Source organism: Alosa pseudoharengus, unplaced genomic scaffold (genome assembly GCF_046254945.1).
Source record: "Alosa pseudoharengus isolate Yale_2024_CS ecotype anadromous, Long Island Sound unplaced genomic scaffold, YU_APseudo_1.1 YU_APseudo_1.1_scf_9, whole genome shotgun sequence".
Taxonomy (NCBI): domain Eukaryota; kingdom Metazoa; phylum Chordata; class Actinopteri; order Clupeiformes; family Clupeidae; genus Alosa; species Alosa pseudoharengus.
In genome coordinates, this window is record NW_027468881.1 from 28,428,640 (window position 1) to 28,443,639 (window position 15,000).

At 48.9% G+C, this 15,000-nt stretch overlaps 2 protein-coding genes across 2 annotated transcripts in view; both read left to right on the forward strand.

Moving 5' to 3' along the window:
• LOC143115291 (uncharacterized) overlaps positions 1 to 374 on the forward strand; it is a 46,973-nt gene extending 46,599 nt beyond the window's left edge. Inside the window, exon 4 of the mRNA XM_076277263.1 lies at positions 241 to 374. Coding sequence (XP_076133378.1) covers positions 241 to 374 — 134 coding nt within the window. The remainder of the gene's footprint in view (positions 1 to 240) is intronic.
• Positions 375 to 3,491: 3,117 nt separating this feature from the next.
• The window catches only part of LOC143115237 (rho guanine nucleotide exchange factor 25-like), a 32,747-nt gene continuing 21,238 nt past the window's right edge, over positions 3,492 to 15,000 (forward strand). Inside the window, exons 1-3 of the mRNA XM_076277205.1 lie at positions 3,492 to 3,677; positions 4,824 to 4,934; positions 11,049 to 11,173. Coding sequence (XP_076133320.1) covers positions 3,585 to 3,677; positions 4,824 to 4,934; positions 11,049 to 11,173 — 329 coding nt within the window. The 5' untranslated portion in view covers positions 3,492 to 3,584. The remainder of the gene's footprint in view (positions 3,678 to 4,823; positions 4,935 to 11,048; positions 11,174 to 15,000) is intronic.

The following is a 15,000-nucleotide window of genomic DNA, read 5'->3' on the forward strand; positions in this document are numbered from 1 at the left end:
CATACAGTATCTGTCACACAAGCCAACCACAGCCACATTAAGAGGCTCTTCTTTCATAAAGAGCCCCCTCTGTTCCAGTCAATGCATTTATACAGTCTGTTTATTTGTTTATTTGGTTGTGTGTTGTGCTGTTTGAGTGCTTGTATGTGTGTGCTTGTGTGTGTGTGTGTGTGTGTGTGTGTGTGTGTGTGCGTGTGTGTGTTCCTTGGTTTACTCCTTGTGAGCCCTGTGTGCTGTGAGCTGAGTGTGCCATGTTGGCACTGAGGGGCTGGTGCCCGTGTCCTGGCATCCTTGGGCTCCAGAGCCTGCGCTGTGACAGCTCTGATCCCTGCCCTGATGACTTAATCATCTTACCCACAAATCCCCATGTGTGACACCGCCGCTGCTGGACATGGGCTCAGCGCACTTCAACGCCATGTCCACTCTCTGGGCTAACCACGCTCCAGATTTCTGTGTTTACACCAACACATTTAAGATATGTATCTGTCCCTCTATAAAGTTCTGGATGTGAACAGGGTCTATTGATTTCTCGAGGATACCCAAAACACAATGGCCCATTGTCCGGGGGCTTAAGGTCATTGTCAAGGCCCCGATTCAGATAAACTTCCATTTTTGGTGCACACGACAAAAGCAGGCCGGCCACTGGTGATTTATGCCGCTAGCTTAGTCGTGGCTCCATTGTGCGAGTGGGCCAGTCTCAGGTCTGGACCGGACCGGAGTGGAGTGGAGAGGAAGGAATGTTCCCTTTCGCCTTGTTGGAACCCAGGCAGGAGTGGCTTGCCGTCTTGTTCACACGTCCAGCAGAGGAGCGGGCAGATGGCAGGATGGAAGCCGGGAGTGGGCAGACTTCGTGCTGGATGAACCGACTGACACGGCCCTCTGATGACACTGGATCACACGTCAGCCGGGCTGGACTGACCTGAGACGGACTCAACATCTCAGCAGGCAGCATACAGCTCCCACATGCTCTGTGTAACAGTTCAGTCCAGAGTCCAGTCCACAGTGGCCGGCATCCATTTCACTGGAATCTCCGAGGGGCCAAGAAAGTGCTGGAAGCGGCTTTTGTGAGATAAATAAAACTCACCCTCTAAACAAAATGTCTTTGATCACGGTAACTTAACGCTATCCATAACACTGTCAAGCCCAACCGATGTCCATGAGATATCGTTTTGTCTGGCGGTGTGCTCTGGATGTAATTTATTGGTCAAATGTTTTCATTTGTTGACGTCATGGCGTTCGGGAGAGTCACGCGGAGCCTGAGGTCTGTGGTCAGGTCTCCCGTTGCGGCGGCCATGATGGATTTGAGTAATTAGTGTTCCTGGACGCTTGGTCGGGTTTTTTTTGCCGACGCCTGTGTTTTATGGGGATGTTTTTATTGCAGTGGACGGCAGGGTTATGTCGTGAGAGAGAGAGAGAGAGAGATAGAGAGAGAGAGAGACATAAAGAGTAAAGAGAGAAAGAGAGCAAAAGGGATAGAAAGAGAGTGAGGTAGAGAAAGGGATTGAGAGTAGGGAGGGAGAAATATAGAAATAGAGAGATAGAGAAAGAGAGAGAGAAGAAAGAGAGAAGAAAGAAAGAGAGAGCGAGAGAGACTGTATCAGCTGACTGGGTGGAATCAGAGGGGGGTGTCCAGTGGACGGATGTGGAAGTTTGTGAGTCGAGCAAGTGAACTCCTGTCCCAAAAGCGGACTGATAAAACAAGACAGTAGCAGGAAGAAGGGAGGGGGGGGGGGTGCGCAGCAGGAGGGGTGAGGGGTGGATGTGGGAGTTGGGGGGTCACGGGAGAAGGAGAAGAAAAAGGGAGGGGGGGAGAACAGGGAGGAGGCAGAAAGAAAGACAACACACACACACACACACACACACACACACAGAAAAACAAGAATGACCTTCCTCTCAGTAAGGATTAAAGTGTGCTTCCTGTTCATAACTCTCCCTCCACCCATCCATACTCTCTCTCTTTCTCTCTCTCTCACACACACTCACACACACACACACACATGCACATGCCTGCACACATAACCACCAAAGCATACACGCACACAAACACATACACACCACCCCCCTCTTTTCTCCTAGGCTCTGTGAGACAGCACACACACACAGTCACACACAGACAGCTGCGCTCAAGGGGGGGGGGGGGGGTGATGGGGCTATTTTTAGTTCCTCTGGGTCACACGACGGCACAGTGTTGAAACGCAAAACGCCTCCAAGTGTGCTTGGACCCACTGCCACAGAGACGCGTCATGTGGTCAGTGACAAGGAGACCCCTCTCCCATCCCTCCGCCCCCAGCGCACGTGGCAACTGTGCTGGCCAGAGGGGGCAGCTGGGGCTGCTTGAGAGAGAGAGAGAGGCTCTGACCACGGCCTTCTGGACTGGAGGACCAGGGAGACGGGAAACATGGCTGACCCGTGACCCAGTGCGAGTGTTGTGGGGAGAGTATATCACAGCTGTGGGGGTGGTGGCGGCTACGTGCACCGTGTGTGTGTGTGTGTGTGTGTGTGTGTGTGTGTGGTGAAAGGCATAATTTTTTTTATTCTACTCCACTTCTCATCTGCTGAGATGGGTTTTGCTGGCTTAATCCTCAGCCCTCCCTCTCAGCACTGTATTTGCATTTTGTCCTCTTCTCTCTCTCTCTCTCTCTCTCTCTCTCTCTCTCTCTCTCTCTCTCTCTCTCTCTCTCTCTCTCCTGCTTGCACTCCTACCTCATCTCTAATCTGTAATATTTTGTTTGTTGCCCTGCCGGCTCCTCGTTCTGATTGGGTGTTTATTGAAAGTTAAATCTCTCAATCCCCCTCTCACTTTATTTTTGCATTATCACCCACTTGCTCTCTAATGCCTCTCAGTGCAAACATGTTGCCACACTGTTCCCATTATTCTGCAAAAGTGTGCAATCTCTCTCTCCCCTCTCTTTTTTCTTGTGCTCTCACTCTCACACAAAGGTCTACTGTTTGTTTACCTGAATGTATGTGTTTATGTGGTTGGTGTTTCTTGACCATAGCGTATGTGTAGTTGAGGAATGGCCTTTTTAGGTGTCCGTGATTCATGTGATCGTTGAAGAAAGGAGTAATCATTAACATCTCTCTTCCTCTCTCTCTCTCTCTCTCTCTCCCTCCCTCTCTCCCTCCCTCTCTCTCTCCCTCTCTCTCTCCCTCCCTCTCTCCCTCTCTCTCTCCCTCTCTCTCTCTCTCTCTCTCCCTCCCTCTCTCTCTCCCTCTCTCTCTCTCTCTGTAGACTCGTACTCGGCCGCGGGCAGTGAGGGCAGCATCTCCACCTCGGTGGCGTCGCTTCCCCCGGGGGCAGCGTGTGGCGCCTCGGCCCCTAGCTCGCCGAGTTCGCGCCGCTCCGTCAGCACCCTCAAGAAGTGGCTGACCAACCCGGTGCGCAAGCTGAGCGCTGGGGCTGCCGGAGGCAGCAGCTCCAGTAACACCGCCGGAGGAGGAGGAGGTGGAGGAGGAGGAGGAGGTGGAGGAGGTGCGGGCGGTAAGGGGGAGAGCGGCAGGTCCGCCGGCCGGAGGCGGGCAGCAGGCCCCAGGTGCCCCCACCCTTCCAGCAGCCGCAGCCGCTGGCAACGCCGCAGGGCAGCATGTTGTCCAGGCACGGGCTAGAGCAGGGGGGTTACGCCAGGGCCAACACCGACGAGCAACTCACCATCCTGGCCGACAGAGACAGAGAGCTGGTGAGGGGTGTGGAGCAGCATGCACGCATTACGCATACACACATACGTAAACAAACAAACACACACACACACCCTCACTTATACAGTACATGCAATGAAATGCATCAGGCACCCTGGCATTCCTCCTCATAGGGCTGTAGTCAAGACCACTAAGTCAAGATCGAGTCCAAAGAGGTTCGGGTCCAAGACCGAGTCCAGGACAGGAAAAAAAAGTCTTATGCATGACAGTATCAAGACAATCATTGTGGGTTATTATTTGTTGATCTAAAAGCAAAAACAGTGTCACAACACCCAGGATTTATAAGTATAGCCATTCCCCTTTCCCTCCAATATTATTATAAACATAATAAAGACACCTGGAGTCGGTCGGGACCAAAAGCCACATTTGGCAAGACCAGTGGCAGAGACCAAGACAAGTCCAAGACCATAGAAAAACCGTCCTACAGCCCTGCCTCCTCGTCCACTTCAGTTCATACACATGCAAACTCCCACACTCACTCCCACTCCCACTCCCACTCTCACTCCCACTCCCACTCTCACTCCCACTCCCACTCCCACTCCCACACTCACCCACCACTGGATCTTACAGCTGTACCCAGAGATCTTCAGTAGGGATTAGCGCCTGACCTGGCGGAATGCGTCCCGCTGAAAAGACCTCCCGCGCCAAGCTACACACACACACACACACACACACACACACACACACACACACACACACACACACACACACACACACACACACACAAACACACACACACACACACACACACACACTTGATTGCAAAGAGCAGCAGGGGCTGCACTGTGGCAGCACACACACACATACACACACACATGGCTGCTAGCCGCTGCGCTAACCCTGATGAATGGGACAGGAGCAGATAGATTATGTTCGCTCGGAGTGCCCAGGTCAGCACTGGCCAGCGAGCCATGAAGCCACACAGTGGGTGTGCACGCTCCAAATGCCTGCAGGAAAAACTGTGTCCAAACAGTGCGGGAGACCCACTGGTCCAGTGACTGTTGCCATGTTAAAGCAGTGTTAAAGGGTCTGGAATGCAATTTGTGTGGTAGGACACTGACTCATGCTGTGTGTTCTGTGTGTGTGTGTGTGTGTGTGTGTGTGTGTGTGTGTGTGTGTGTGTGCAGGAATGGAGGGACAGCCTAGCCGGCCCTGAAGACTGCATGCCCGGCGTCCTGCAGTCCCACAGCTACCAGTCGGATTCCCTGCACGGCTCCACGTCCATGGGCCTCACCCAGGTCAGTGTCCTGCATCGTCCCCACTACTGAGAGGGTCTGGGGGGGGACAAAGAGCCCCTTCAGTGCTCCCCCGCGCTTGTAGGTCTCCCCTGTGCACATCACCAGAGAGCTGTTTCTCTCAGCAGCAGATGACAATCGCCTGGACACGCGGTGTGTGTGTGTGTGTGGGGGGGGGGGGGGGGGGGTTGGGCTGTGTGGTTATGACTGCCCATCAATCTGGCTTGGTGAAAAAATAAACAGCACTACTCTCTGCTCTAGCCAGCCCCCCCCCCTCTCTTTCTCCTCTCCTCTCCTCCCCTCTCCTCTTCTCCCTCTCCTCTCCTCTCTGGGGGGGGGGGGGTTGGGCTGTGTGGTTATGACTGCTGCCCATCAATCTGCCTTGGTGATGTTTGTTTATTTGTGCGTGTGTTTGTGTGTTTGTGTGAGGAGGACCAGATGGAACATTATGGGCTTGGGTTGTTTGTTGCCAGGCTCCTTGACAAAGACCTACTAGTGCAAACACACACACACACACACACACACAGACAGTCATCATGCCTGGATTCACACACATGTGCCCGAGCACCCATCCACACACACACACACACACACATACACACAGACAGAGTGATCATGCCTGGATTCACACACATGTGCCCGAGCACCCATCCACACACACACACACACACACACACACACACACACACACACGCACACACACACACAGACAGAGTCATCATGCCTGGATTCACACACATGTGCCCGAGCACCCATGCATACACACACACACACACACACACACAGTGACACACAAGTTACACAAAGAAGTAGTGTTCTACCTGAGCACTTTTCCATCTCATTGCCTGTCAGAGTAAAGGCACAGACACACACATACGTACACACATGCATGCACACAAAAACACACATGCACATACACATGCCAGCACAAGCAAGCAAGCAAACAAACAAGACAGAAAAAACTAAAAGGCATAATAGAATCTCATGCAATGCAATGTTGTTGACCTCATGAAATAACCTGGCCATCACTTTCACATACTCTGTGTTCATGGTCAGGCTCTTTGTCTCTGCATATTAATACAGATGCAGAATATTTCACAACTAGCTCCTGAAAAGAGTTCTCTTCTACATCAGTCTGGCCTGACAAATGGATGACTCACATTCACAGCCACCATCTTAGATCTCAAAGCCCAAGAGGAAACGAAACACTGGAGATGGTTAGAATGAGGGTGATGTAGCTCTGCGTGTTAGCGCTGGCTAATTAGACACTCTAAGAAGGGGGCCTTTGATATGCACATGTTTGTGTGTGTATGTGCTGATTGTATAAATTATTGAATTTGTGTTGTAAATTAGGATATTCCCCAAGGGACCAAATACGGACGAACCACTGAGAGGTTGCATGTGTGTTTTTGTGTGTGTGTGAGAGAGAATTGTACATTATGATTACTTACTTATATAGGTTTTAAGGTGGACATATTGTAGCTCCTCAGCGCCCGTGTGTGAGTGTATGTGTTTTTGGACTGTTAGGACTTTGGCTGATAGCGTTTGGTTGTTTATTGTCTCCCTCATTAGCCGTCGCCTTAGCGACGGCCGCCTCTCTTAGCGAATGTTTGTCTGAACAGAGCTGGCTTTTGGGTCACTTCTGGCTCTTCTGTGCTGGGCTTAGTTACCAGCTGAACAGCAAGCTGAAACACACTTTGTCGGCCAGACTGCGGGTCAAAATGAGTTCAACCTATGGCCCAATCTCACATCAACAATGAGAGCGGAGATGATGTTTTTAGTTAAGTCTCTGTGAGCGCTATGGCTAAAAGGTTTGAATCAATCATAACTGTGTGTCTCTGCCTCTGGCCGAGGAGAGGAGCAGAGGAGAGGAGAGGAGAGGAGAGGAGAAAAGAGGAGAGGAGAGAAGAGAGGGGAGGAGAGGAGAGGAGAAAAGAGGAGAGGGGAGGAGAGGAGAGGGGAGGAGAAAAGAGGAGAGGGGAGGAGAGGAGAGGAGAAAAGAGGAGAGGAGAGGAGAGGAGAAAAGAGGAGAGGGGAGGAGAGGAGAGGGGAGGAGAGGAGAGGAGAAAAGAGGAGAGAAGAGGAGAGGGGAGGAGAGGAGAGGAGAGGAGAGAAGAGGAGAGGAGAGGAGAAAAGAGGAGGGAGGAGAGGAGAGGGGAGGAGAGGGGAGGAGAGGAGAAAAGAGGAGAGGGGAGGAGAGGAGAAAAGAGGAGAGGGGAGGAGAGGAGAGGGGAGGAGAGGAGAGGAGAGGAGAAAAGAGGAGAGGGGAGGAGAGGAGAAAAGAGGAGAGGGGAGGAGAGGAGAGGGGAGGAGAAAAGAGGAGAGGAGAGGGGAGGGGAGGAGAGGGGAGGGGAGAAGAGGAGAAAAGAGAAGTGTGGGGAGGAGAGGAGACGAGAGAGGAGGGGAGGAGAGGAGAAGGGAGGGGAGGGGAGGGGAGGGAGGTTGAGAAATAGAGAGTGAGGGGGAGGAGAGGAGAGGAGAGGAGAAAAGAGGAGAGGGGAGGAGAGGAGAGGGGAGGAGAGGGGAGAGGAGAGAAGAGAAGTGTAGGGAGGAGAGGAGACGAGAGAGGAGGGGAGGAGAGGAGAAGGGAGGGGAGGGGAGGGGAGGGGAGGGAGGTTGAGAAATAGAGAGTGAGGGGGAGGAGGAGGAGGGGGAGCAGAAATGAGAAAGAATCAAGAGGAAAGGGCAGAAGAGGGAGAGACTGTGGAGGAGGAAGGGAAGGGGGTGAGTCAAAACTAGAGAGAGAGAGAGAGGGAGAGAGTGAATAGAGAGTGAAGAGAGAGAGTGAAGAGAGAGTGAAGAGAGATGGAGGAGGGGTGGGGGGATTAGAGAATTCAGGTCAGCCATGCTGGTGTCGTGCCCTCATACATATTTCTCTGTTATCTCTGGAAATCACAGAAAATAAACAGCACTGCTCTCTGCTTTAGCCAGCGCCCCCCTCTCTTTCTCCTCTCCTCTCCTCCCCTCCCCTCTCCTCTCCTCTCCTCTCCTCTCCTCTTCTCTCCTCTCCACGCGGCTTGACTCGGCCTGTTAGGCGCTCCTCGCCATGGGCCCTGACGTTTCCCAGTGCTCCCCTCTCCTCCGGAGCCGATCCACTCATCTCAGGCTGCTCGCCGCCAGCCGCGCAGCACAAACGCAGCACAACGCAGCGCACGCCAGCGCAGGCAGGAATGCGGGAGACGGGTGTTTATTGTTGATTGGTGAATGGAAAATTCCAGGATTAATATGTAAGCCCTCCACACCGACCCAGGCTCGGTCCAGTGGAGGGAGAGGAGAGATGATGGTGGGGGTGGGGGGGTGCTGAGCAAACAGAGGGTTTCCCATCATGCCTCTGACACAGCACAGTACCCCAGCCACAGGCAAACATCGGACGATTCAGACACACATTTTCAAACAGCTCAGCAAGAGAGAGAGAGTGAGAGTGAGAGAGAGAGAAAGAGGGTGAGAGAGAGAGAAAGAGGGTGAGAGAGAGAGAAAGAGGGTGAGAGAGAGAGAAAGAGAGTTAGAGAGAGAGAAAGAGGGTGAGAGAGAGAGAAAGAGGGTGGGTGGAAGAAAAAATGGAAGGAAAAGAGAGAGAAAAAGTTAGTTTCTGCCTCTTCTTCTAGCTACCTAACTTTAGCATAATTTCCTGCAGGAAAAACAACAAGCCGGATCTGGGCTTTTATTAAAACTCCCGCCGATTAAGCGAGGCTTCTGGCTAGGAAAACAAAGCCAGCGCAAAATAGAGAGGAGAGAAGTGCGGAGGAGTGGGATCTTTTCTTGTGGGTGCCGTCCCGCACGCATATGGAAGTGATTAGACCAGCGAGGGAGACCTGTCGGCCCAGCTGGGGAGCTCCAAAGTGGGCCACGGGAGATGGAGGAGAGGCACGGAGCTCCAGACGCACACAAAGCCAACAGACACTAAATACTCAACACAAACAGACATGACAATGCAATCTAAACATACCTAAAAATACACAGTGTTAACACACACACTCATTTTGGCGTCTGCAGACACTGCACACACACACACACACACGCACGCACGCACACACACGCACACACACACACACACACACACAGACACACGCACACATACACACACACTGCTCTATAGGATACCATACGTTACTCATGGTTTATATGTACACATACACATTGCACATCCCCAATAACTCCCTCAGCACATCTAATACCCAGCCATTGCCATCCGTCATATAAAAGCAGGTCAGGTCCACATAACACAAACAAAGTCTCCATGGCATGTCTGTGATGCACAGCAGAAGCACATTTCACCCTTTAGCAATAGCTGCTCTTCTAAAATTGTATGGCTGTATCGGATGAGCAGTATGTGAAAAGGTATCTTGTTCTTTGGGCATTTAGAGGAGGTGAAATGTATGCGTGCGTGCGTGCGTGCATGTGAGTGTGTGTGCGTGCATGCGTGCGTGCGTGTGTGAGTGTGTGTGTATGCGTGCGTGCGTGTGTGTGCGCGTGCGTGCACATGCATGTGTGTGTGTGTGTGTGCATGTGTTTGTTCAGGGGCAAAACACTGGGACAGTGTGGGCAGCTGAGAGTAATGGACTAATGATAAACAAACAGAGGGAGCCTGCAGCGAGGGCCAGAGAGGCAGATGGATGGAGATGGAGAGGGGTCATCCATCAGCACGGTCACCAGGGCGACATGGCGGAGACTGCGTGATTGTGTTGGAGGTGTTTTGTGTATCTGGGGGATTTAAAGTGTGTTGCGAAGTTGCAACAATTGTATGTTTTTTTTGTTTTGTTTCTGTGCCTCATTGTGGGTGTGCTGAGACTCCTAATGAGCTTTGCTGCTTTTGAAATAAAGTAAACAGCCATGGCTCAACAGGCCTCTGTGTTGCCATACTTCCTGGTTCCGACTGCAGGCTCCAAAAAGCTCTTCCTCTGAGAGGCCATTCATCCACCAGATACAGCCATCCATCATGTGCAGCAGCACAATAACTGGGGGAGATGGCCAGGCCTTAGAAAACACTGTTTTGTAAACACCACTTTTGTGGCTCTTCTGAAGGTCAGCGTGGTGGTGGTGGTGAGGGGAGAATGTGTGTGTGTGTGCGTGTGCATGTATGTGTAGATAATGGCCCTCATGCTCTGGGAGAATATTATATTTTTCTGTAGCTGAAATGTAATACAGATAGAGAGGTCTCCGGTGCCTGAGGTGGTGTGTGCTGTGTTTGGAGTGTGTGTGTGTGTGTGTGTGTGTGTGTGTGTGTGTGTGTGTGTGTGTGTCTACATGTAGCCATGCATGTGTGTGTGTGTGTGTGTGTGTGTTTGTGTATGTGTGTAAGATAGTGATGTTTGTTGATTAAACATGGGTGGATGTGTGGCCTGTCAGGCATGAACGGACCAAAGCTCTCCGCTGAATAGGATGACAGAGTGCAGTGCTGTCCCTTGCACCGGATGAACTCCTCTGATTCGCCAAAGTGTCCGGGTCCACACCCTCTGATTGGACAGACGCCACTGGGTCTACGCCTGGGGTTTGTTTTAGCTGCGTTCCTGGGAAAAGGTGCAATGGATACCTCACCGATTGTCACGTTATATAACCGTTCTGCTAAGCCAGCTCAATTATGCCAAAGATGACGGGAGTGAGAGTGTAAACTGTTAGCATAGGGACCAGCTTATTTGGAGGATCTGGCCAACTTCATTGCTATGCAAGTCAAATAGAGAGCTTGTCTGTTTGGGTACACCCTGTGTTTTTAGTAGCCATATTAGTGTCCACAGACCAAGCCTGGAGTGTTACTGCAGACATAGCTGGAGGAGAGGACAGCTCAATATGTGTGTGTGTGTGTGTGTGTGTGTGTGTGTGTGTGGTGTGTGTGTCTGTGTGTGTCTGTGTGTGTGTGTGTGTGCAAGCGTGTGTGTGTGTTTGTGTGTGCGGACACATCTACACCCATGTAATTTTGCTCTCCAAGATGCCCTAGCCAGGTCTGTGTTATCATTCTCACAGTCACTGCCATCTGGTTGCTCCGTGGCCATCACCCTGGCAACCTGCACAATTACCCCATCCCATTTCTCTCTCCCCTTCTCTCTCTCTCCCTCTCTATCTCTCTCTCTCTCTCTGAGGCTGCATTTCATAACATGATCAGTGTGCATACCTCTTCCCCAGATCACACAATCCACCACCCTGCAGTCAGAGGACAACGGCTCCCTGCTGATGGACGACACCTCCAGCCATTCATCTGCCACCGTAGACAGCGAGGAGGAGAGGAGGAGTGCCTTAGAGAAGAGCATGTACGTGCACAGTAGGGGTGGGCGATATGGACAAAAAATAATATCTCGATATTTTGGTGATTTTGACGATAACGATAATTAGTCGATATCCTTTAAAAAAATGTTTTTGTTAAAGTCTGAGTTACTTTACAGCTCATTATTTACGAATAGCATCATTACAATAATAACCAATAACCTAACCTGTGACTTTTTAACCAAATCAACCAATGCATTGTCACTCTATGGGCTCTATTTTAATGGTCTAAAACGGAAGTGTCTTTGCGCAAAACGCTATTCACTTTGTGGGCGGATCTCGGGTGCTGATGCTATTTTACCGGCGGGATATTTGACTGTTGCGCCCGACGCAAATCTAAAATGGGGTTGTCTGAAGTAGCTACATTAATCATGGGTGTGGTTTGGGCGTAACGTGCAATAAAAGAGCTGTCATCTCACATTCCCTTTAACAACAGGCACACTTGTTCCATAGCTGATTGCTATTATGGTGGTGTATTTGCCAGGTGCAGCCAGGAGCGTTCACAGCACTATAATCACTGTTCAGTTGGGAACAGTTAGCTATTGATTTTTCATCTTGACAAAATGTAATACAGAATTGTCACAAAGACATACTTTACGATGTTTTGGGATCATTCTCACTGAATCACGAGGTTATGAATGCATGGTGATATATTTGCAATGTACAATGTAATCTAACATATACCTCTCTATAGACAATGCATATCTTCTGTCAGTTAATCTCTTCTCTCCCGTGCTGCCGCTGGGGCATTTGGCTTAAATGGCATCGGCATGCAGTTCAACATCACGTCTCCTTAAGTCCTCTAACATTTCCTAATTTATGTCATCAACACATCAGTGATTCGTGAAAATGTGTACGCTAGATTTATGCCTATTTTTTCACATGGCACCACACTGATTTCCCTCGAGTGGTAATATTTTTCTTTGAAATTATGTATGGTTTACAGAAATGGGAACTACATTGTATAGATGAGAGGAGCTAAGTGTGCGTTGCGCAGCACAGGCGGCCAAGCAAGGGCTTCGTGTTGACCTAACTTTCAACTCTGCACAGTATCCCATTAACTGCGTGACAGTAGACTATTTACAATATTTTCTGTAAAGCAGAGTTTGTAAACACGTTATCATCAACTTAATTCACGCACAACATTTATTTGAGCAGGAGAGAGAATAATGAATGGATGCAGCAACTACAGAAATTGTACAGAAATTGTAACCATACTTGCTGCTTTCTTGTACTATCTGTTGCTGGTTAACAGCACATGAAAAGCTGATTTAAGCTAATTCACTAACTCAAGACTTCAAGGCCATCATGGATTTAAAACGTTTTTTGAAAATAACGAAAGGATGGAGGGAACATAGCAAAGCTTATTTCAGATGGGCTACAACAAGGTAGGCAAAATTATGGTGCTTAAAACCTTAGCGCAGCTGGAATAATGCTTAGGCTGATGTTAAAGCGTACGCGATGTTTAAAGCCATAGCCTACAACGGTAAATTGGAACAAAACTAAAAGTAACTTTAGCCTTTATAGGGCTGTAGCCTATAAAGTTGTCCAGATTAATAGGTCGTAATTAGGCGTTGTTGTAAAGATATTGCATGTAGATGTTGTACTATATAGGCTACTAAATATTTAGGTCACCAATGCACGAACAAAACCGGGAAATGGACAAATATTATCAAGGCTTTGAATGTTTCCGTCTGTGCACGGGGGTGTCTGTAGATTGGTGTGCAACGCATTCATTCATGCAGGCCTGTGGTCATGCATGCGCCCTTAACATAGCATCTGCATTTTCGCCACAGACTTTAGACCAGGGAGTTCCTGAGGGGTATTTCACAAAACCTAGATAAGGGATTAAGCTGGGATTTTTAGGTTATCCTGGATGAATTTAGCCTTGACTTGGTTTCACAAAAGAGATGGCACATAAGTTATCATGGGGATTTATTCTCTGCACCTAGCCTGGTCCCGACCAGGCTATAACAGCCAAGCTAGGTTAATTCTAATGGTAATTATGTCGTCTTATTGGTTCAGCTAGCTGTCATTCACATCAGACCTCCGTGCTAATTTTTTAGGAGCTTTATTCCATTTATAAACTATTTGCTAAATGTATTTGCTCGCAAAACAAAACAGATTGTGTGCCTACTACCATATAGTTATTATTTTAATTGTGATAGCCTTATAATTATTAACATAGGCCTAGGTACTCTTTGTTTGCTTATTTTATTGATAGGCGTTTGATGAATAGCCTACTGTAGTTGATTGGAAGTGGAGCGGCAAGTTCTCGGAGGTATTTTCAAGTATAATATTAAGGTACATCATACTATGTGCATCTTTGCAGAGGTAAGCGCTTTCTTAATGACGTTGCGTGCCGAGACAAGAAAGCACTCACACGTGGGTGCATACGTAAATTTGCATTCAGTTGGTCTACCACGCCTACTCCTGCTGTTTTACAGAAATAGCCATGATTCCCCATTCCAAAAAGGACAACTTTACTTCATTGTTAGTCTATATCAAAAGCGGTTCACTTTGTGTGAATGACGCTATTTTCCGCGTCTTTTTTATTCCAACCGTGGGCATTTTGGAGCAGAAACGAGAACGCGCACACATCCTGAATTACTTACACTTGGCTTGACATAGTTGCTCCTACTCATCTTGGATTGGCGTTAGTGAAACGAGTTTAGCTAGGATGACCAGACAACGCTATGTCAAACCTCGCTTTATCACTTATCTTGGATGTCTTAATTCTGCCTTTGTGAAATACCCCTCTGGTCTGTGGCGGAATTGTTTTCTGAAACTGCAAAATATCAACAGTGAACGTTTGCGCCGGAACACGCCCTGTCTTTTCGCTGAACCGCCCCCGTGGGCGCAATCGAATTCCCTAATTTACAGGCATGTAGTACCTGTGGAGGGAAAATTCCAATATGCGCTGACTGCAAAATAGGAAAGACAAACGCGAGTATATTGCACCGGGACGGAAGATAGAGCCCTATGACACATTTCCAATTCTGCCCCCACTTGTGTGTGTGGCAATGACATGGTCTAGCCAGCTACATTAGAGAAGATGAATAGGCCTAACAGTTTCCCAAGAGAAAGTCTGAAGCTGAAGTTCCTTTCAAACCTTTACATAGGATTCACTGTAAAACTAAGAGCAGACCAACAGAGTAGCCTACATCTCAGTTATTTCCTTCTATGTTTTGTTTTAGAGCAATCACGTAGGCTAGCATTCCAAGTTACAGAATAGAAACTAATGCGTTAGCTTATGGCTAATGTATACGAGAAATCCCATAGAGATGCTAACGGTTAGCATAATCGGTAAACGTAGCTATTTAGAGCGAACTTCAATCCATTTACAAAAGAGTTACATGAGAATAGTTATTTGTTTACAACTGACTATTAAAATACTCAAAGGCTAATGTTTTCTCTCCATATAATACCGTGTAGGAAAAAATGTGACTGTCTCATCAATGCTACTTGAACAGAAGTAGCCGCATAAAATCCCAAGTAGGCTACCAGAGAATGTCTAATCTGAGGCTACTCTCCCTGCACAAAATAAACATTAGGCTGCGTGGGACAACGTTATGACCCACTAGTGATCACGTGACACTTGCTCTGCTGCACTTCTCCCGCATAGCCTACCTCCTGGGAATGTATGAGTCTTCAGTGCGTGATTTCGAGAGTTTTTTTCCCCATAAGTAATTTAAATACTCGATAATGTAAATTTGCACATCGTTAAAACAACAATCAAGATATTATCGCAGACGATATATATCGCCCACCCCTAGTGCACAGCCAATCAGAACAAACCGCATATTGTAACTGA